Below are 23,922 nucleotides of genomic sequence, written 5' to 3'. Positions count from 1 at the left end.
GGTTTCCTTTTGAGTTAGCCGGAGCCCACTACAAAATACAAATATGCCAAAAAACTTGGACCCATTTTGGGAGTATGGGATCCCTGATGGTGGGACAAATCGTGCATATCTTTCATGCAAATTGTGTGGGGACAAGATGACAGGTGGGGTTACACGACTGAAATACCATCTTGCTAGACTCCCTGGACATGATGTTGGCATTTGTAGAGTTTCTAGTCCAGAGCTTATATGAAAAGCTCTTGAGGCAATTGAAGAAAAGGACAGAAAGAAGGAAGAGGCGGAAAGAAACAAAGCTGAACGTGCAGGTAGATCCTTTGGGATATCTTCTCATGATTTTGATGTTCAGGGTAGTGGCCCTACTGGCGCTAGTGGGAGGGGCTCCACAACTGGCACACCATCACATGCTAGTGTGAATGCGAGGTCATCATTTTTTGTTCCACGAACAGGAGCTGGAGCACAACCTGGCATAAAATCGCTTGTCAAAAAAAAGGAGAAGGAAGAAGCAGATAGAGTCATGGGGAGGTGTATTTATTGGAGCGACTTACCTCTCAGCATCACAAAAACCAATCCATTTTGGCAACCAATGTGTGATGCTATTGCTGTTGTGGGCCCAGGGTACAAAAGTGCCACATATGAGGAGTTGCGGGGGCCAATTCTTCAAGCAGAAAAAGAGGACATCAACTCTAGATTGGCGGAGTTGAAACAGACATGGGAAGTCACTGGATGCACAGTGATGTCTGATGGTTGGACAGATAGGAAGGGTAGGACCCTTCTAAATTTCTTGGTACATTGTCCTAAAGGTACCATGTTTATTAAATCGTTGGATGCATCAGAACATATCAAAGATGCAGCAACGATATGTGAGTTGTTAGATGGGTTCATTCAGGAGATTGGTGTGCAGAATGTGGTGCAAGTCGTAATAGACAATGCAGCTAATTATGTGTCTACCGGCAGAATGCTTATGGAGAGGCATCCCACATTGTTCTGGACTCCATGTGCAGCGCATTGTCTTGATTTGTTGCTTGAGGATATGGGGAAACTCTCCTTCATCAAGGAGGCAGTTGATATGGCTAGGAGCATCCCCAAGTTTATTTATAACCATGCTATTGTTCTTAGCCTTATGAGGAGGTTCACAGGAAACAAGGAGTTGCGGCGTCCTGCCATCACACGTTTTGCCACAACCTTTATTACTCTTCAATCTTTGCTTCGATGTCAGTACGAGTTGAAGCAAATGTTTGTGTCTAATGATTGGCGTGGTTGTAGATACAGCAGGAGACCTGATGGGAAAGCCATTGAAAAAATGGTGTACTCTGAGACATTTTGGCGTGGAGTAGAAGAAGCATGTGCAGTTAGCGAACCTATAGTAAAGGTTCTTAGATTGGTGGATGGAGAGAAGCCTGCAATGCCTTATTTGTATGAGGGCATGGATAGGGCCAAGGAGGCCATTCGTTCCTATTATGCAGACAAGGGTTCTGCTGGCCTTAATAGGCAGATGATGTTATGGGATGTGATCGATAGTCGGTGGACAGGGATGCTTCATCGACCCATTCATGCAGCAGCACTCTTCCTCAACCCTGCATTTGCATACAAATGCAATTTTCGTTTTGATGGCGAGGTGATTGAAGGGCTCCATTCCTGTATTGAGAGGATGGTACCTGATTCTGAGCTTCGTCGCAAAATCAGCCGCGAGATACATAATTATCAGGATTGTGTTGGCCTATTTGGCTTTGATGATGCCATTAAGGAAAGGGCCCTCTTCATGCCACGTAAGTGACAAGTCATCACTCATTAGAAATTATAAATTTGAATTTAATTATGTTTTAACTTTTAAGTTTTTGAATTTTTTATTTCATTATTTTGTTGTAGATCTTTGGTGGCGAAGCTATGGTGCAAGGGTACCAAATTTGCAAAATTTGGCTATACGAATCTTGAGTCAAACATGTAGCTCTTCAGGGTGTGAGCGCAATTGGAGTGTATTTGAGAAAATACACGCCAAAAAGCGCAACAGGTATAACTTTGAACTCAAGCCTTCAGTTGAGCAATTACACTTATTGTAATTTTTAATTTTTAATTTATGACCTTCAAGTGTCAAGACTCAAGAGTCAAGAGTCAAGACTCATTACTTTTTTTGACACTCTTACAGGTTGGAGTTCGCACGCCTCAACGATTTGGTGTATGTGCATTACAACATCCGACTTCGAGTGAGGCAAATAGAATCACCAGTGGATCCAGATGCCATTTCCTTAGACAATATTGATGTATTGTCTCCGTGGAGGGTGGAGTCTCAGGAGCCCATATTGGAGGAGTCACCTTCATGGTTGGAGGAGCTAGTGGCAGATGATCCATTAGAGCAGGGGCAGCAAGAGGAGGACTCGGAGTCAGAGGAGCAGCAGCACTTAGAGGAGGAGCAGGAGGAGCTGGAGGAGGACACTGCGGGAGCATCAGCATCAACACCATCTGCTATAGATATAGGAGAGCATAGCTCCATGCCTATCACTCATTATTTGACATTAGGTGCAGAGGCAGTGTCAGGGCCTTCTACTACTAGGGGCAGGCCTGACAAACAGCCCATCATGTTTTCCCGTAAAAGGGGGAGAGGGCAGTAGATAGATAGCTGCTAGTTTTATTTGTTATGCTACATGTAACTCATGATGATGAGATACTTTTATTATTATATGTGATGTTATTTTGTATTGGTTCTCCACATTTGAGTCCTTGAATGGACAATTATCAGGGATTAGCACGATTTGGTATCGCCTTTGATATATCATTTCTATTTGACATCATATATATCAGTGTTTTCTTCATATTTATGTGCCAATGTGTTTAAACTTTATTTCATGTTGTTATTGCTTTTTTGTTTGAGTCCTTGATTGGACAATTATCAATTTATCACTATCAGGGATCAGCAGGATTTGGTATCGCCTTTGAAGTTTGATGTATCATTTCTATTTGACATCATATATATCAGTGTTTTCTTCATATTTATGTGCCAATGTGTTTAGTTCATGTTGTTATTGCTTTATATGTTTAGAAATCTGAAAAAAAATGAATATATTATGCATTTTTTATGCTTGCCGATATTTGCCGATATTTTGCCGATATTTTCGCCGATATTTCCGATAAGATATTTTCCGGACCCTCGCCGATATTTTCCCGATACCGATATTATCAACACTGCATTATATCATGACTTTTACAATTTACATCTTAAGGGGACAAACCCACTTTAACATAGACCCTCATGAACTACCCAGTTCTGCGACACAACTATAATCTAGCAGATTAACACACTAGGATTCTCCTAAAGTTCTAATAACAAAATGCATCCCGGCTTTGGGGTCAGGTTGAAGGAAAACTCTGCCGATCGTAGATCGGTGAGACGAAAAACCTTCCGGGACGTAGATTATCATTAGAAAGTTAGGTCCACCTAGGCAATTTACAAACATGACTCATATCTGCTAAGATTATTTACAATTCATACATGCAAACTGGGTTTACAACATAAATCGATCAAGTTGATGATGACTGCGGGATGGTACGGACATGTCGATCAGGTGCTACCCCTTTCTGCCAAGCAAAGGGGGTGTACTGCATGGGTAGTTGACCAGTAGTGGTCAACAGGAACTATTTGAGGAAAGGTTCCGCGCAAAGTATTTGCCTCCATACTTTCAACAACAGCAAGCCAGAGCCTTCCATACATTAATTCAGGGAAATAAAACGGTGGAAGAATACGAGATAAGGTTTATGGAACTTGTAAAATACATTCACTACTTAGATTCTGATGAACGTCAAGCTGAACGCTTCATATTTGGGTTAAATCCTCGCATAAGAGCCTTGGTAAGCATGTGGAAACCCTCATCAGTAGCCGAGGTAGTTGAATGTGGTCGTTATGCAGAAGAGCACCTTGGAATCAAAAAAGATATGGGGCCAGCAGGGCCTTTACAACCAGGATTTCCAGGGAAGGCTCCCCGGAACTTTTTCAGAGGAGGTAGCTCGAGGCCACCTTACGGTAACAGGTTTACCCCAAGTGTGGGGACAAGAGTTCCCATGGTAGTAAACACTATAGCCGCGGAACCGTCCAACACCAGACCATGGGCATCGCGAGGGACTACCAGTAGAGGAAGGAGTGCGAGAGGAATCAACATGGGAGGACGCGGCTCGTTCTCTAGAAATTCACACCTTGATTCAAGAGGATCAACGCAGCTCAATTGTTGGGGATGTGGGGGACCGCATTTCCAGCGTGACTGCCCAGAAGCTTCATCGAATATATTGCATAGGACTGGGAAGGAGCCGATATCAGCCAATCGAAGTAATCATAGAATTCATGCAGTAGTCAACCACGACCAAGCAGCCCATCAATCCACTGTAGTGGAATCTTCAGGTATTATCAATGGCATAAAACTCAAAATCTTATTTGATACTGGTGCCACAGATAGTTTCATTTCGTCATATGCATTAAACAAATGTGGGTTGGCAGCTCGTAGACAAAATGATTTCCACCAAGTGGAAATGGCCTCAGGAGAACTCCAAACCGTGGGCTTGAGTGTGGATCAATGCAAAATTGACCTAGGGGTCTGTTCGACTAAACTAAAAGTCTATGTCACAGCCTTAGGAACGTATGATCTTATCATAGGTATGGATTGGCTGGAAGCTCACCAAGCTTGGGTGGACTGTTATGGAAAAAGGATTCTGGGCATAAATGATGAGGGAGAAGTAATCCAAATTCAAGGAATCAAGAGGGAAGTTTCTTTACGCTACATTTCGGCAATGCAGGTGAAGCGTTGTTTAAGAAAGGGTTGTCAGGCTTATGCAATTCACGAAGTAAGCCAAGAAAAAGGGCCATCCTTAGAACAATATCCGGTGTTAGCCGAGTTCCCGGATGTATTTCCAAAGGAACTACCTGGATTACCCCCTGCAAGAGAATTGGATCTCTCTATTGAATTAAAGCCAGGTACCCAACCGATCTCTAAAACGCCTTATAGAATGACAGCTCCAGAACTTCAGGAATTGCAAATCCAGTTGAAGGAACTACTCGATATAGGGCATATTCGGCCCAGTACCTCACCTTGGGGCGCTCCTGTAATTTTTGTGAAGAAGAAAGATGGATCCTTAAGATTATGCATAGACTATCGAGACTTGAATCGAGCTACAGTAAAGAATCAATACCCTATGCCGCGAATCGATGATCTTTTCGATCAAATGAAGGGAGCTGCTGTCTTCTCAAAAATTGATTTTCGATCAGGGTATCATCAGCTAAGGATTTCTGAAAATGATATCTCTAAGACTGCATTCCGGACACGTTTTGGACATTATGAATTTACTGTGGTACCATTTGGGTTAACAAATGCGCCAATCGTATTCATGAATCTTATGAACAGTGTTTTCCGTCAATATCTTGATAAATTTGTACAAGTCTTTTTAGATGATATTCTCATCTATTCCAAGAATGAAGAAGAGCATGAAGATCATTTGCGGATAGTATTGTCCTACCTTAGAGGACGCCAGTTATATGGAAAACTATCCAAGTGTTCTTTTTTTCAGGAAAAGATTCATTATTTGGGTCACATCATATCAGGTGAAGGGATTTCAGTAGATCCTGAGAAGGTAAAAGCGATCATGGAATGGCCAATACCGAAAAATGCACATGAGATACGAAGCTTTATGGGTTTAGCCGGTTATTACCGGAGATTTGTGGAGGGATTCTCCAAAATCGCAAAGCCAATCACAACCCTTCAGCGTAAAGGTGTTAAGTATGAGTGGACCGATGGATGTAATAAAGCATTCTCTGAACTCAAAAGACTACTCACTAGTGCACCAATCCTAAGAGTCCCTGATATGGGCAAAGACTTTACGGTATGTACTGATGCATCCAAGCAAGGGCTGGGTGCAGTATTGATGCAGGATAAGGGAGTGATAGCTTATGCTTCCAGAAAGCTAAAACCTCATGAAGAACTCTATGCTACTCACGATTTAGAATTGGCCGCTGTAATGCTAGCTTTAAAGATTTGGAGACACTATCTAGTGGGACGAAATTTTACACTTAAAAGCGACCATCAAAGTCTACAATATTTGTTCACCCAAAGAGACTTAAATGCCAGGCAAAGACGATGGAGTGAATTCCTAAGTGAATATGACTTCGGAATATCATATATTAAGGGAAAAGAAAATGTAGTAGCCGATGCTTTAAGCAGGAGACCTCGGATATTTTCTCTCATACCCATTAAAGTGGACTTAAGACAACGAGTACTGGATCGTCTTATAAAAGACAGCTGGTATTTAAAGGTGAGAGCAAGTCTTGAGGGAATTAAGGCAAAAGAATCTAAATTTAAGGGTTATGATTAGAAAGCGATGGGATCTTACGATTCCATGGAAGGATGTACATTCCTGATGATAAAGATCTTCGAGATACCATCCTTGGGGAAGCCCACAAAGCAGTATATTGTGCTCATCCTGGAGTAGGGAAAATGTATGCGGATACCAAGAAACTCTTCTTTTGGGCAGGCATGAAGCGTGATATCACTCAATTTGTTGCAAAATGTTTGGAATGTCAGCAAGTAAAGGCAGATCATTGTCACCCAGCGGGCCTCTTACAACCCCACGACATTCCTATGTCTAAATGGGAGACCATTTCTATGGATTTTATCACTGGACTACCTCTTACTTCTCAAAGACACAATGCCATTCTGGTAGTGGTGGATAAATTAACAAAAAGCGCCCATTTCATTCCGGTAAGAGATACTTATGATGTTGCTGATGTAGCTCGAGTATTCATAAATGAAATTATCAGATTTCATGGAGTACCTAAGAAGATTATATCCGATAGAGATTCGCGATTCACTTCCAGATTCTGGACTTGCATGCAGACAGCCTTAGGTACTCAGCTAAATTTAAGCACTGCTTACCATCCTGAGACTGATGGGCAAACTGAAAGAGTAAATCAAGTACTTGAAGACATGTTGCGAATGTATGTAATGGATCAGCAATCACACTGGGAAAAGTATTTACCCTTAGTCGAATTCGCATACAACAACAGTTACCACAGTTCGATTGGGATGCCTCCATTTGAAGCTTTATATGGCAGACCTTGCAGAACACCGTTAAGTTGGGACAGGTTAGAAGATCGAGTGATAATAGGACCAGAATTAATCCATGAAATGGAAGCTCAGGTCAGACAAATTAGACAGCGATTAAAGGAAGCACAGGATAGACAAAAGAGTTATGCTGATGCTCACCGAACTGATAGGAAGTATGAAGTAGGGGATCAGGTCTTCGTCCGCATCAAACCAAATAAAAGTACTATTCAATTCGGAAAAGGGACAAAGTTGTCACCCCGATTTATAGGACCGTTTAAAGTCGTGGAAAGAGTTGGACCTGTTGCCTATCGTCTTGCCCTGCCACCTCACCTGCATAGAATTCATAATGTATTTCATGTTTCTGTATTAAGACATTATATAGCTGATCTATCTCATAACCTCGAGTGGAAAGAATTGCAGGTATCGGACGAGGGAGTCATAACGGTCGAACCGTTACGTATACTGGAACGTAGAGTTTGACAGCTGAGGAACCGTCTGGTGGACCAAGTTAAGGTCCAATGGGACAAGTATAGTCCTGGATCAGCAACTTGGGAAAATACAGAGGACATATGTCAGAGATACCCTAATTTATGTCCATTTTGAAGGACTTTACACTATGTTTAGTATATATTTACTTCACTACAATCAGACACTCATAAACATTTTGAATGATTATGGATAAACATGAAACTTTATGGCATAATATATGTTTAAATTCCTGCTGGTACATGGATACCAAAACAATATATGTGATTCATTTTACTAAGTTATAGTTGTTAAATTAAAAACATTTATTTATAGATCGGATTTATTTATTTTGTCAAATATGATCATTGGGATAGAAATCAGGAAGTGAATACATTCTAGATGAACGTCAAAAGACATGCATGGAATATGGCAAAATATGTTATGCTGTAGTGTCATATGTGAATAATACATGAGTTATTTTGAATATGCTGATGCACATTTTACAAATGCATGGGTAAGTGTATGATTGCAGAAAAATGATCCAATTTCCGAGATGACCACGTGATGACAGAACCTCAGAACAATTAAAGCTCAAAGTGATTCTATGATAGGGTAGTAGCCCTAATTTTACTGGGAGGGGTGGAGGTGTTACCCACCGTTTATCCTCCGAACCCTGGAGTCATGGGAGGACTGTGCGAGTCACGCTCCCCTAGACGTGTGATGATGACTGCCGGATGCCTACTGGGAATCAGGTCGGTATAGCCGACGCTGTCACCTTAGTGTTTATGAATGGTTAGGTCAGTAAAATTGACGCCATGGCATACTCCAGTAGAGGACAGATAGGATGGGAGCAGAAGAGATTAGGGAGGATAGGATGATTTTGAATAGCTTGGGGACCTGGATAGAAAAAGGTCATGTCCATTAAAACCTTGAACCTAAAACTCTAACTTCGGGACGAAGTTTTCAGAAGCGGGGGTGTATGTAATGACCCATCTAAATTGATCCATTATATAAAGTTTTAAACTTTATAATAAAACAAATATGATGAAATTTAAATAATAAATATGTTAAGTTTTAAACATATATAAGTTAAATTTTATAAAATATATAATTAAACTTTATAATATATATAAATTAAATTTTATAAAATATATAATTGAACTTTATAAACATATATAAACTAAAACGTAAAACTAAACTATATGCTAAAAAATACCAAAAATCATTGCAGGACCCTTTTAAAAGGGGGCGCTTACAATCTATTGAAAATTTATAACAGAGCGCACTTGCCAGGAAAATATCTGAGAGCTTAAATTGCATGGAAGGCGTGTCGAGTCGAGGGAAGGCGGTGGCTGCAGGTAGGAGGGCGACCACCGCCAGGCCCGTAGATAAAACCGACGGTCTGAACCGAGAGTAGGGGGAAAAACAAGAGAGGAGCAGAAAGAACCAGAAGCAGAAATTCACCAGGAGAAAACCAGGAGGAAGATAATTATCCATTGGAAGAGCTTTAAGCCGTCTGAGGTTCTGGGCACGGAGGGACAGAGAGCTTCTGTTGAGAAGCTTTCTGGATTGAGCAGCTAGGTTTGCTCAGTCTGGTTGGGTGGTATTGGTCTCCCGGAGATTGGATCAAAATAGCCACGACATCACCAGCAGAATCACCAGTTCAGTAGCAGAATCAGCAGCAGTTAAGGTAAGTACAATTTAAATTCTTCAGGCTTTCTGTATTTCAGATTATCGTTTTGTATTTAGATCTGCTTCCGTTAAAAGGGTTCAACGAAGCCCAAAGGGCTAAGAGATTAACATGATATTAACTCTTCGAAGTGTCCCTTGTCTTAAAGTAACCCCGACGAGCTGTACCGAGGGAAACGGGACTATAGAGCCGCTCTCCCGTCCCAGGAGCATGAGCCGGCTCGCCAGCCCGATAACAGGATACATCTGACGCGAAAGCCCCATTTGTTGTCAGCAAATTTCATAGACTCGTAAAGGCCCACTTCCATAGCGGACATGCCGGTAGGTTAACTTGTTTCTGCTTCACGTATGATATCGAAATCTAGACGTGTTACTTCGTAGCCAGCGGCGCAGGACCACAAGCTACCTCAACCGCAAGGTCAACCTCTGGAAGAAGCGGAAGCGGGACGCACTGACTAGATTCAATCGTTTCAAGATTAAAACAGCGGAGGAAAACGGCCATGATAATGATGCAGAAAAGGGCAGTGAATAAAATACAGAGACGACAGCCTGTAGAACCGCGTAGATAGTGCTGAGAAGCGTTTCACTGGCCAATGCACAGTAATGAAACAGGAAAACACGACAATATATACCTGAGGAGCGGACTGTGGTGTGCGGACAATGGAATACCATGTCAGGCCATATGTCCAAAGAAACTGATTGTTAAATAACGTGACAGCATGGGGCGTGAATTTCCTGAAGGTGCATTAGACCAGCTTTGGGACAATTTATGAGGTTTAAAAAAAATCAATTTCATTCTTCATATACCAAAGAACAACAAATTGTGGCCTGTAAGGTCGAAAAGGGTTTGAACAACACCCTCTGATACCATCTGTAATGACCAAACACAGTAACTAGAATCTGAAATACAGAAAGCCTGAAGAATTTAAATTTGTACTTACCTTAACTGCTGCTGATTCTGCTACTGAACTGGTGATTCTGCTGGTGATGTCGTGGCTATTTTGATCCAATCTCCGGGAGACCAATACCACCCAACCAGACTGAGCAAACCTAGCTGCTCAATCCAGAAAGCTTCTCAACAGAAGCTCTCTGTCCCTCCGTGCCCAGAACCTCAGACGGCTTAAAGCTCTTCCAATGGATAATTATCTTCCTCCTGGTTTTCTCCTGGTGAATTTCTGCTTCTGGTTCTTTATGCTCCTCTCTTGTTTTTCCCCCTACTCTCGGTTCAGACCGCCGGTTTTATCTACGGGCCTGGCGGTGGCCGCCCTCCTACCTGCAGCCACCGCCTTCCCTCGACTCGACACGCCTTCCATGCAATTTAAGCTCTCAGATATTTTCCTGGCAAGTGCGCTCTGTTATAAATTTTCAGTAGATTGTAAGCGCCCCCTTTTAAAAGGGTCCTGCAATGATTTTTGGTATTTTTTAGCATATAGTTTAGTTTTACGTTTTAGTTTATATATGTTTATAAAGTTCAATTATATATTTTATAAAATTTAATTTATATATATTATAAAGTTTAATTATATATTTTATAAAATTTAACTTATATATGTTTAAAACTTAACATATTTATTATTTAAATTTCATCATATTTGTTTTATTATAAAGTTTAAAACTTTATATAATGGATCAATTTAGATGGGTCGTTACAAGAAATCCAGATCTTACCCTCACGGACCTAGATCTAGACTTTGCACAATTTTCAGCTTCAAATCTGTCGCTGCAATACAACAAAAAAAAACACCCAAACGATATACACAATGACCCAAAAAACACTAAAGCCCTGAAAACCAAAATCAGAAAACCAAAATTAATTACAGATCTATGTACATAAATGGCAGATCTATCAGATCTAGGGAGTGTGAGTCTGACTCCGCTCCCAGATTTGATGATCTGAGGCTCTCAATAGCCAGATCTAACGATTTAACAAAAAAAAAAAAAATTACGTTTTTTTGAATTTTTAAAGGAGGTACTAAGCTCAAAACCTTCATGCATCACCCATAAAAATATCTTATGATAAGCTCAGGATCAAATTCAAACTGGGCTGTTCAGAAAACACGGATCAAGAGTTGGCTGGTTCAACCGAGAACTTCTCCGAACGTCCGATGATCTAATAATCAAGGATTTTCCTGCAAAACTCAATTCAGTCGTCAACATAGAGCAAGAAAACAATAATAAAATTCAGATCTAATAGAGATACCTGCTATTATATTCAAAATTTAAATTATCATTCATACCCTAGCGACTGAGTAAGATACCTGTACTCAAATCGCTCTTCAAAAGCTATTATTAATGGCAAAAAAGAAATTATGCACGAAAATAATACATCTTATAACATTTCCATGAAGAGTAACACCGACAAAATTTAACCCCAAAGTCTTTCTTTATTGCTCATAAAAAGATTACAAAAGAGCTTTTCGCTTAGTACACGATCAAAAGATCGGATCACATTGACTGACAAATGACCTCCTATTTAAAGATAAATCCTCCAACGGCTAGTTCGAGTGATCCTTGTCAAAGTGATCTCGACCGTTGATGAGGATCAAAATTTATTTTAATCTCACCCGTCGAAATCTTGAATATTGAGGAAATTTCGAATTTTTCAATTAAATGCATTTTAATAAATTCAAAAATTAAAATTTTGCATTTATTTCCTCAAAATTTTGACTTTGACTTAACCCCAGGGACCCAAGGCATAAAATTTAGCAAAATAATCAATTAACCTTAGTCCCTGGACCTGTTAAGATTTAATTTTTTAAAGGATCCACGGATTTTACCTCTGGAAAATTTAAATTTACCTAGGACCTAGGACCTAAGAGGGGATAAATTATTTTTCTAACCCTCAAAACACTTTACATCATGATTTTTACATTTTTTACATCTCAAGGGGGAAAACCCATTTGCAAAAGACCCTCACAGACTACCCAGTTCTGCAACACAAATATAATCTAGCAAATCAAACAATTTGTAATAAAATAACCTAACCAAATGGTTAGGATTATTCTCAAATCATTTTTACATAGACTCTATCTAAAACACTAAGACTCCCCTAAGATCCCAGTGACAAAATCCATTCTGGCTTTGAGGTAAGGCTGAAGTAAAACTCTGCTGACTATCCGAGAATGGATCGGTGAGACAAAAAAACCTCTCGGAATGTAGATTGCCACCAGAAAATTAGGTTTACCTAGGTGACTACATACACGACACAGATCTGCTGAGATTATTTACATTATGCACATGCAGACTGGGTTTACATTATAAGATGATGATCAAGTTGATGATGATAGTTGGATGACACGAACACATTGACCAAGCGCTATCCCTTTCACGAAAAGGGGGGTGTACGGCTATGGGTTGTTGACACGTAGTGGTCAACATCTAGCTCTACTTGGGGACACGTTGCTGCACTGGATGAAGGTGAAAATCCAGAACCTGCATCCATGCAACACACAACAAAACATAAGTAGTGTCCATCCAAAAATCATCTTATAACTTTAAGCACAGGAAAAACATAAGCTCTTCATTTATTAACTAGTCTAACAACATGAAAAACCAAATCTAACTACAAAATGAAACACTGAAATAACAGGGCATAAGTTTAGAAATACAAACCAAAGATGCCCCATGGCATCAGATGCATTCAATATAGTGCATACTGAGCATTTGCCTGCTTTCAGGGAAATCTGTTGGCTGTTTCTCGGATGTGCCATGTCCAATATTGCATATAGTAGGACTTTTTCCTATCCGAAAATCAAGCTGCTTACGACCATCTGATGCATCTTTCATCTTTCTCATCTGTCATTCAAGCCGGCAAAGCCAACATTTTTGGCGCCACTGCCGGGGATAGAGATTTTCTGTGCTTGGTCCTCACGACATTCATCATTTCAATCATCTCATATTTTCCACCATTCTTTAGCCTGTCAAGCGGCACAGCTTTTCCTGGCATCATTTGATCTTTTCATCACCCTATCTTTCGTCATATTGTTAATCATTTCATCTACACTTTTAGCACCTGCACATTTCGGTTCTTTTCTTGTTTGGGTGGCAACTCCACTTCTTCCATTTATTATTTCTCAGACAAGAAGTCCTCCCTTATATCTGGTTGTTGTTTCCCTTTGGATCCTAGAGTTAGATTCATGTTCAAGTGGTGAATCCACTTCTTTCATTTATTACAAGAATTTCTACTAGAAGCTCACTTCTTGTGGATCTCTTGATTTTTATTGAACAGGGGTCTCTCTCTATCATCCATTTGGTCTCTCATTATTCATCATGGATGATTCTTTTACCCCATGTCATTTTTCTGATGTTCTCCATGATATTCCAGAAGTGGTCATTCATAAATTGTCTTTGTTCTCGGGTGGTGATTCAGTCGCTGTTAGAAAGCATCTATGCAAGTTTACTTGTACAATGCTCATATATTGTAGTTCTCCTCAGTATGATAATGAAAATGTCAAAATGTGTCTATTTGCCTTTTCTTTAGAGGGTGACGCTTTGAATTGGTTTAATAATTGTCCTGAAGATCCTTTCGCTTCTTTACAAGACATCGTCAATGCTTTTAAAGATAGATATGGTTATCAAGATAGTTCACCTTGCGCCCCTAAAATTATGCAACAGAATGAAAGTGATCTTGTGAAGGATCTAGCTATCGATGAAAGATTTCAAGACAATTCTCCATATCAGAATGTGCCATCTGCTTGTACCATTGCAGATCAAATCCATGATAGTGGGAAAACAGGGACAAGTTGTCAAATCAGTGTCGACAATGAAAGGGAAAATGATAAGCAAATTATAGAAGAACTAATGCGGCTGGTAAAAAATATGGAGCTTAATCAAGAAAAATTTGTAACTGATTACGTCAAGGATATGAGAACTTTATACACCCATCTAGAAAAACATGATAAGGAGATGGAAATCATAAAAATTAAACACTATGATCACGTAACTGACATGGAATACCAACATGCTAAGGAAACGGAAACCATGAAAGCTAATCATGACAGAGTAATTAATTCTATGCAAAACAAGTTATTAGCCCTAGAGGAAAATATGACGATCATGGAATTCAATCATTCAAATCAAGTGACTGCCATGGAAGCAAGTTATCAGGAAGAAATAAGTGCGATTTAGAACAAGTTGTTGACTATGGATGAAGAAATGACCATCATGAGATTCGATTATAATAATCAGTTAGCAAATCATAAGAAAGAGATAAATTATATGCAAAATTGTTTCATGGGCATGAAAGCAAAGAATGACAAAGCAATAAAAGATATGGAAGCTACTCAGATATGTCTTCAGAATAAGTTATTGAGCATGGAGGAAGACCATGCCAAGGAAGTCAGTGCTATGAAGGTTGAACACTCTAGTCAGATGGATGCCATAACAATACAGGTACAGAAATTTCAACAACGGTCAGAGGATGAAAGAAACAAGGAGATGTCGACAGATCAGAAGCGTCCTTATCTATTGCAACAAGCTCCATCTTATTACGAGGAGGTCATTTGTTCCATTGAAAAGTGTTTAATTGAAGGTGACCCAGATAAAATTGAAAACAATAAAAATCAGATGCAAAATGAAGAAAGACATGTCACGCATATCTTACATACTTCATCTGAGAGTTTTGAAGTAGAATGTTCCACGTCATCAGTGATACAGCCTGCCACAAAGAAAAGACGCAAGAGAAAGAGAATGAGAAAGCGATTTGATGCATCAAATGGCCGTAAGCAGCTTGATTTTCGGATAGGAAAAAGTCCTACTGTATGCAAGATTGGACATGGCACATCTGAAAAACAGCCAACAGATTTGCCTGAAAGCAGGCAAATGCTCAGTATGCACTATATTGAACACATTTGATGCCATGGGGCATCTTTGTATTGTATTTCTAACCTTATGCCCTGTTATTTCAGTGTTTCATTTTGTAGTTAGATTTGGTTTTTCATGTTGTTAGACTAGTTAATAAATGAAGAGCTTATGTCTTTCTTGTGTTTAATGTTATATGATAATTTTTGGATGGACGCTACTTATGTTTTGTTGTGTGTTGCGTAGATGCAGATTCTGGATTCTCACATTCCTCCAGTGCAGCAATGTGTCCCCAAGTAGAGCCAAATGTTGACCACTACGTGTCAACGACCCATAACCATACACCCCCTTTTTCGTGAAAGGGATAGCGCTTGATCGATGTGTTCATGCCATCCAACTATCATCATCAGCTTGATCATCATCTTATAATGTAAACCCAGTCTGCATGTGTATAATGTAAATAATCTCAGTAGATCCGTGTCATGTATGTAATCACCTAGGTAAACCTACTTTTTTGGTGACGATTTACATTCCGAGAGGTTTTTTGTCTCACTGATCCATTTTCGGATGGTCGGCAGAGTTTTCCTTTAGCCTTACCCCAAAGCCGGAATGGATTTTGTCACTGGGATCTTAGGGGAGTCCTAGTGTTCTAGATCGAGTCTATGTAAAAGTGATTTGGGAATAATCCTAACCATTTGCTTAGGTTATTTTATTACAAATTGCTTGATCTGCTAGATTATATTTGTGTTGCAAAATTGGGTAGTCTGTGAGGGTCTTTTTGCAAATGGGTTTTTCCCCTTAAGATGTAAAAAATGTAAAAATCATGATGTAAAGTGTCTTGAGGGTTAAAAAAATAATTTGTCCCCTCATAGGTTAATTAATTAAATTTTCTGGCCAAAATTAATTAAAATCCTAAGCCAAAAATTTGATTAATTCTAGGTCATAAGTGAATTTAAATTTACCTAGAACTTACGACCTATGAGGGGATAAATTATTTTTCTAACCCTCAAAACACTTTACATCATGACTTTTACATTTTTTACATCTCAAGGGGGAAAACCCATTTGCAAAAAACCCTCACAGACTACCCAGTTCTGCAACACAAATATGATCTAGCAGATCAAGCAATTTGTAATAAAATAACCTAACCAAATGGTCAGGATTATTCCCAAATCACTTTTACATAGACTCGATCTAGAACATTAGGACTCCCCTAAGATCCCAGTAACAAAATCCATTCCGGCTATGGGGTAAGGTTGAAGGAAAACTCTGCCGACCATCCGAGAATGGATCGGTGAGACAAAAAACTTCCCGGAATGTATATCGTCACCAGAAAAGTAGGTTTACCTAGGTGATTACATACATGACACAGAGCTAGGACCTAGGACCTATAAGGGGTGAATTTAAATTTTCCAAAGGCAAAATTCGTGGGTCCTTTAGAAAATTAAATTTTAAGAGGTTCAGAAACTAAGGTTAATTGATTATTTTGCTAAATTTTATGCCTTTGGTCCCTGGGGTTGAGTCAAAGTCAAAACTTTGAGAAAATTAATTCAAAAATTTAATTTTTGAATTAATTAAAATGCAATTAGTTGAAAAATTTGAAATTTCCTCAATAATTAAAATTTCGACGGATGAGATTAAAAGAAATTTTGATCATCATCAACGGTCGAGATCACTTTGACAAGGATCACTCGAACTAGCCGTTGGAAGATTTATCTTTAAATAGGAGGTCAGTTGTCAGTTGAGATCATCCGATCTTTAGATCATGTACTAAGCTCTCAAGCTCTCTTGTATACTTTTTTGAATTAATGCAAAAGTCTTTGGGGTTTCAACATGTTGTAGTGTTCCTCTTCATGAATTTATGGTAACATTGTTTTAATTTCCGCTTAATGAAAACTATCAATCAATAGCTCTCTTAGAATAATCTGAATACAGGTATCTTATTCAGTTTGTTGGATCTAGGGTAACATTTTTAATTTTGATTGAAGTAGCAGGTATCTTTATTTCTTCAGAATTTTATTGTTGTTCTATTTCTCTACTTGATTTGATGGTTGATCTAGTGTTTGCAGAAGGTCTCTCAGGTTCTCATTGAGCATTTGGGAATAGTCTTCGGTTGGACCAACCAACTCTCAACACATATTTTCTAAAGAGTCTATTTCATATAAGCCTCAGGATTTATCTAACGATAATCTTTTTTCTACAGGGTGTTTTTGGGTTAGTACCTCTTTAAAATTTCAAAATCTTTTAAATATTTTGGGGAAATTTTGATAAATTTGGCTATTAAGAGCCTTTGATTATCAGATCTAGGAGCGGAGTTGGACTCATACTCCTCAGATCTGATAGATCTATAAATTATTTGTATAGATTTGTTATTTACTTGTGTAGAACTGAAATTTTTGTAACATAATTTTGAATTTTAACACTTAGGTTTTTTGGATTTTCTCTATTTTTGTACATATTGGGTATTGGGTTTTTCTCTTTTCACTTGTGCAGGAATAGATCTGAGTAATCAGCCAACAAAATCTTCAGATCTGAGCTAGATCTAGATCCTGGAAGGCAAGATCTGGGCTCAAAGATTGTTTATGAGAATAGATATGAGAAATCAGTGAAATCTTCATATCTGAACATCTAGACCTTAGAAGGCAAGATCTAGACTCAAAGATTGTTTGCAGAAATAGATACGAAAAATCAGCGAAATCTTCAGATCTGAGCTAGATCTAAACCCTGGAAGGCAAGATCTAGGCTCAAAGATTGTTTGAAGGAATAGATCTGAGAAATCAACTAAGTAAATCTTCAGATCTAAGATTTTTCAAGCACATTTGGAGGTTCTAAGACAGATCTAGGCCCTGGAGGGCAAGATCTTATCTCAAATATTTTTACAAGGCCAAGCATTAAAGATTTTGTAATAAATCTGAAGATCTGAAGCAAAATATTTTTTTTTCAGAACAAGGGTTTCAAGTTTTGGGGCTCTTAAGCCCAGATCTGCCTTCTCCTAACCCAACGCTAGTTCTATTGGGCCCAGTGCTAGTTCTCATTGGCCCTACATTCCCTTGCTCCTTTTCTGATTTGAATATTTGATTTTCTGAAGCTAATCATTGGTGGGTTTTTTGCAGAAAATTTGGTAAAAATTTGTGTTTTAGATATTGAAATTTTTTTGACAATTTGGGCAAGTGATCTTCAAGGCCTAGGGCCTAAGGGTTTGATCTCTAAACCATATTTTTCTTCACTGTTTGCTATAACAGTCATATACCTTTCTAATAGTGGTGAAAAACACATCTAAGTGGTTTGAAATTAACTAAAAAATTGCTAATACATTAATAAGTCATTTATGTTTTATGTGTATCAAGAATTTGGCCTAGATCTACATTTTGGGTCACTGTTATCTCTGAATAATTATGTTTCTGAAGTCTGAAATATAACAGTGGAAAAATTTCATGTGGGTTAGCCTAAAATCAGTTTCTAAGTTGTCTAATATATTAAAGAATTAATTTCTTGAGTTGGGCATTCATCATTAGGCTTATTTCATGATTTAATTGCTCGCTGTAATAAGTATATCAGATCTGATATAATTCCGAAAATCACATCATAACAAGTTGAAATTTTTTGATAATTCATGTGGGCAAGTTTCGAAAGATTTCGGCAAATTTTTAGCATAAAGATATCATTGATAGCTCACTGTTTTCATTGTCATATTGCTGTTGTCATAAAGTTTTTCTTACGACTGTCCTAAAACTTAATTTCTGAAAATTAAGTACTCTGTCATGGAATTGTGATAAAATGCATATCTTTTGTTTCATATACTGAGTATTCTGATATTAATTTGTGAAGACGCTTTTGTTCTCTTTGAGCTATAACTGCATTTGAAAGAATCTAGAAGATTTGAAGTAAGTTTGTGGTTTAATTATGATATTGCTAAAAAGTTTATCTTTCAATCTTTGTATAGTGAAGTGAATATTCATTTTGACAATTAAGGGCTTTGATATATAACTCTGAATCAAATCGTAGCATAAGCACTTTTCATCCTCGAATCTAACTTCATCTCATCTTCTAATCATCTCATGCATTTGCATATTAAGTTAGTTCGGCATAACTAAAATTTACTTCCAAGCATAAGATTGGTCGATAGAGAGATAGGTATCCATCCATCTTTTCTTGAGAAGCTTTCTTTTAATAGTACTTAAAATGGTGACCTTGCAGTCGTCAGAGCCATAGCTCTCTGCAGCGCCGAAGGCACCAGGTATGTTAAAATTTCAGGAGAAGTATCGTTAATCACACCTTAGTGTGCTTCTCCTGATCATCTCTCTGCCAATTACTACAAAATTAGGCTCAACATAGAAAGGATTGAAGGGTTCACATTTAAATAGGCATTTAACTAAAATTAACCAAGATTCTTGCATCTCACATTGGTTTTAGGGTCTACATTTCATATAAGATAGTCATTCATCTAAGCAGCAGTTGCTAATCGATTACTTGGTCTTACGTTCTCTAGCAAGATCGTTGACTCCATAAGGCACTGGTATCAATCGTTTAAAATCTAATCAAATCCTATAAGTCTTGCTAAATCTTAATCAAGTACTTGATCGCTTCACTATGTCTCCCGAACTGGCTGGTTCCCAACTAGTTCTTCTTCATTCCACTTTTCCATAGGGTCTACCCCCTTTAGTCTGCTGTAGGGAGATAGCTTAAACGAAGAGATTGGGGATCAGGGTGATAGCCCCCGATCTGAGCCATTGTCGCGGTGCCTATACATTCTATGCGACAACACTACGCAAGCAAATTCTTCTTCCAATTTGGAAACCAACATAGAATAATCGTAATTTTTGTCTCTTGTGCATTCTTCTGAAAATCTGTACAAGTTTCCTTGAATGGATGCCTCTGCATCATGCACTTGACCCATAATTGATTTTCCCTTCCTGTCGCTGAATCTTTCCTCTAATACCATGTGAAAATTTCTAAACAAAAATTCTATTACTGCAACAACTGATTTATTTCACCTACTTATTATTCCCAATAAGTTATTTATGAAATTCCTAAGTAAATATTAAAATAAATTTCACTGCAGATATCACACCATTATACAAAAACAAATATATGCACAAGAATCAATCACATCAACACAGTTATTTTTGGACAATTGTCCCCAAAAAAATCCAATGTGGGAAAATTGGTGTAGCAAAGGAAGGGTTTATTAATCTTCAACAACAATTGCTTTTACAGAAAAATTTACATTGACACTAGGACAAAACACCTGAGACTTTTCTCCGAGACTTTTTGACAACTTGGAGAGCTTCCTTTCTCTATTGCACCAGCCCTGCGTCATTCTGTGTGGCTCTACGCAGCTCTGGTCCCTCTCTGCGTCATCCTTGCATCTCTCTGATCTGCGTCTCCCTCTGCGGTGTCTCTTAGAGTCCCTACGTCACTTCTTCTAAGCTCCCTGACTGCTGCTCATCCCCCCTCTTCCTCCACCCTGCAACTCTCCCTCTGAAATCGATCTCCTTCTCTCTGAGAATCGATTTTCCTTGGGATACTAAGTATCTGATGGTTTTTTTTTCAAAACTCTCAAGTCTTCTCTTATACTTTTCTTGTTGATGAATCAATGGTCAAGATTAAGTCCCTAATCAACAGCTAAGATTAAAACAGACTTGTTTCTCGTCTCTTAGAAGCTTCTCATCCTTATCTTTATTAATACCCATTGATATTTTTATTTTCCTAAGTTTAGGCTCAGGAACCCATTGAAAATATTAATTATTTTAATAACTCCTCATCCGGATGGAATTTCTCAAAACGATTTCTGGGTCTTGGAGATTTCATGTTGCCTAGTCTCTCCTCCAAATTTCAAGGCTAGAGCACATCCAATGCTACCACAAATCAACACAGGGCACAAGTGCACTAAGGGCAAGGCCCATTACATTGAAGTGTCCTCAGACAATGAATTGGAGGAGGAGACTGAGTTGTAGGTGGACCACAAGTATGAGGGGCCACAATCTGCAGGAGGACACCTACACCACCTCAGGGAGGGGGATCATTCGCTCAATCTGGGGGTGTACTAGCTTCACTTAAGGGAGTTCCGAAGTACTTGCCACTTCATATTAGAGGCAAGGTGCAGGGGCAATGAATATCAATGTTAGTGGACAGTGGGGCTACCCACAATTTTATTGATGCCTGGATGGTAGAGCGAAGGGGCATCCATACAGAGACATTTGAGGGGTTTTCGGTGTTGGTACCTAGAGACTAGACGATACAGTGCATGGAGTATGTTCCCAGCCTAATCGTGACTATGGGAAACTACTCTGTCATTGACCACTTTTTTGTAGTCAATGTTTCAGACACTAACATGGTGATGGGTGTCCAATGGTTGTATTCGTTGGGACAGGTTACCACTGACTGGTAGAAGCTAGAGATGGAGTTCACAGGTCCAGATGGGAAGTTGGTAGTGCTGAGGGGTATGCACTCCTACCCACCTCAGACAGTGTTTGCTCACAAGGTGGAGGCATATTTGCGGCGTGGAGATATAAGGTGGGCATTGGAGCTCAGGATCTTAGAGACAGGGACACAGGCACGGCCAGTGCATCCAGACGTATTGGCCTTGTTGGAGAGGTATCAGGGGGTTTTTAGGGAGATCGCACCAAGCAGACCACTAGATCGAGGGTTTGAGCACACCATAGAGCTGGAGGAGGGGGTTCACACAATCATCACCACCCCTTACAAGCACCCGAAGGCCTACAGGGACGAGATTGAGAGGGCTATCTAGGAGTTGTTGGCACTGGGGCATATCCGACTGAGTACTAGCCCTTATGCTTCATCAATGGTACTAGTGAAGAAAAAAGATGGGTCTCTCTGTATGTGCATTTACTACTGAGCGTTGAACAAGAAGACGCTAAAGAACCAATACTCCATACCCCGGATTCACGAGCTAATGGATGAGCTTGGAGGAGCCAAGTACTTCTCTAAGATAGAATTGTGCTCAGGGTACCATCAAATTAGGGTGCGCGAGAAGGATATTCTGAAGACAACCTTTAGGTGCCATTATGGGAATTTCGAGTTCTTGGTGATGCCTTTTGGGCTCACCAATGCTCCCACCACATTCCAGTCTTGAATGCACCACATGTTCTGCAAGCACCTGCACAGATTTGTCCTGGTATTCTTCAATGATATACTCATTTATAGCAGGACGTGGGAGGAGCACCTGCAACACTTACAGCGGGTCTTGAGGATCTTGGAGGAGCAACAATTCTATGCTAAGATGTCCAAGTGCGAGTTCGAAATGATTGAGATGCTATACTTGGGGCACATGACTAGGGAGGATGGCGTCAAATTCCACCAGGAGAAGATCTGTACCATCATTAATTGGCCTACACCTAGGAACATTATGGAGTCGATGGAGTTCTTGGGTATATGTACCTATTACAGGCGCTTTGTGAGGGGATTTTTATAGTTGGCTACACCCCTTACAGACCTACAAAGAAGGGAGCTTTCAATTGGACAGACAACGCAGGTGCCCTTTCAGTGCCTCAAGGTGGTCATGAGCACTTGCCTAGTCTTGGCATTGCTAGATTTTTCCCAGCCCTTCGTATTGCAATGTGATGCATCAAGTGAGGGCATTGGAGCAGGATTGATGCAAAAGAGTCGGAAGCTACAACCGCATGAGAGGTTGTACTCCATAATACTGATGTGCTTCACATAGAGCAATTTGGCCTCTAATACCAGCCAAGTGTTGTTTCAGCCTATGAATGCCCCCAAGAGCGTCCTTAACTTTTCTATGAAAAAATTTGCAATGCATTTGATTATCAACCATTTCATCATATGCCCAAGCAAAATCTTTCACTCTAGGAGCCATTTTTTGACTTGGAAATGAAAGGAAAAAATCTGAAAATGAAAAAAAAAAAAAAAAAAACATTGCTTTAATGTTCATTTCGTTTACAAAAAAGACTCTTTTCAATTTCCAAATTTGCACAAAAAAATAAATAAGTAAAAGCATATTTTAGAGGTGAAAAAAAATACCTCTAGGCACAAACCGCCTCCTCAACGCTGCTCCAACAAACCAACTCCTCAATGTAGCTCTAATGGCTGCCCAAGAAGCTCCTCACCGCTGCTCAGTTGCTTGCCCAAGACTCCTCATTGCTGCTCCAAAAACAAACTCCACAACTCTTCACAAACTCCTTACACAAATGCATTGAGATAACTGTGAGGAAATGAGGGGTTGGGTAGCTTTTATAGGGTTGGGAGAGGTAAATGGACCTCAAAATCACCCTAAAGCAAATTAGAATTGGCTGTGGGGTCCAATTTCTCTAGCAAAAGACCTCGTCGGTCGTGCGTGTGTGTGGGTGACTAAGTCGGTGACTGGTTTGGCCGGCTCAGTAACAAACCGGGTAGCTGTGAAAATTCTATCACTGCAGCTATTGATTTACTTTTCCTACTTATTCCACAATAAGTTATTTATGAAATTACTTCAATAAACATTAAAATAAATACTACTACAGAAATCACACCGTAATACAAAAACAAATATATGCACAAGAATCAACACATTGACACAGTTATTTTGGACAACAGTCCCCGGAAAAACCCAATGTGGGAAAACCGGTGCAGCAAGGGAGGTTTTTATAATTCAGTAATTCTTCAGTACAACAGGGTGCCAAACTGGCTTACCCACAAAGAGAAAAATTCTCTAGCATTTCTCCCAATCCCAGCGTCAGCCCGGTTGACCTCAGCGTTAGCCCGGCTGACCTCTACGTCAACCCTGGACCTCTCTGCGCCACCCACGCAAGCCTAGTTAATGACTGCTCAGTCTTCTGCTGCCTCTGCATCAGCCTGAAATGCCCTGCATCTGCCTCCCCTGCCTCTGCGCTGATCTCTAGTAGCTGATCTCGTCTCTTTGTTCTGTACCTGC

At 39.5% G+C, this 23,922-nt stretch overlaps 2 protein-coding genes across 3 annotated transcripts in view; one reads left to right on the top strand and one right to left on the bottom strand.

The window, feature by feature from the left end:
• The window catches only part of LOC149151548 (DNA polymerase eta-like), a 492,067-nt gene that overhangs the window by 95,134 nt on the left and 373,011 nt on the right, over positions 1–23,922 (bottom strand). The gene's annotated exons all lie outside the window — the stretch shown is intronic.
• LOC149151549 (uncharacterized) lies at positions 1,218–3,145 on the top strand. The gene is made up of 3 exons (XM_089440578.1): positions 1,218–1,766; positions 1,867–2,008; positions 2,144–3,145. Exons 1-3 carry the CDS (start codon positions 1,232–1,234, stop codon positions 2,604–2,606), a joined length of 1,140 nt encoding a protein of 379 aa, XP_089296704.1. The 5' UTR covers positions 1,218–1,231; the 3' UTR covers positions 2,607–3,145.

This window comes from Pinus tabuliformis, chromosome 9 (genome assembly GCF_031772625.1).
Source record: "Pinus tabuliformis cultivar Carrire ecotype Pingquan chromosome 9, CPIR1, whole genome shotgun sequence".
Classification (NCBI taxonomy): Eukaryota; Viridiplantae; Streptophyta; class Pinopsida; order Pinales; family Pinaceae; genus Pinus; species Pinus tabuliformis.
This window is presented reverse-complemented; position numbering and strand designations above follow the sequence as displayed.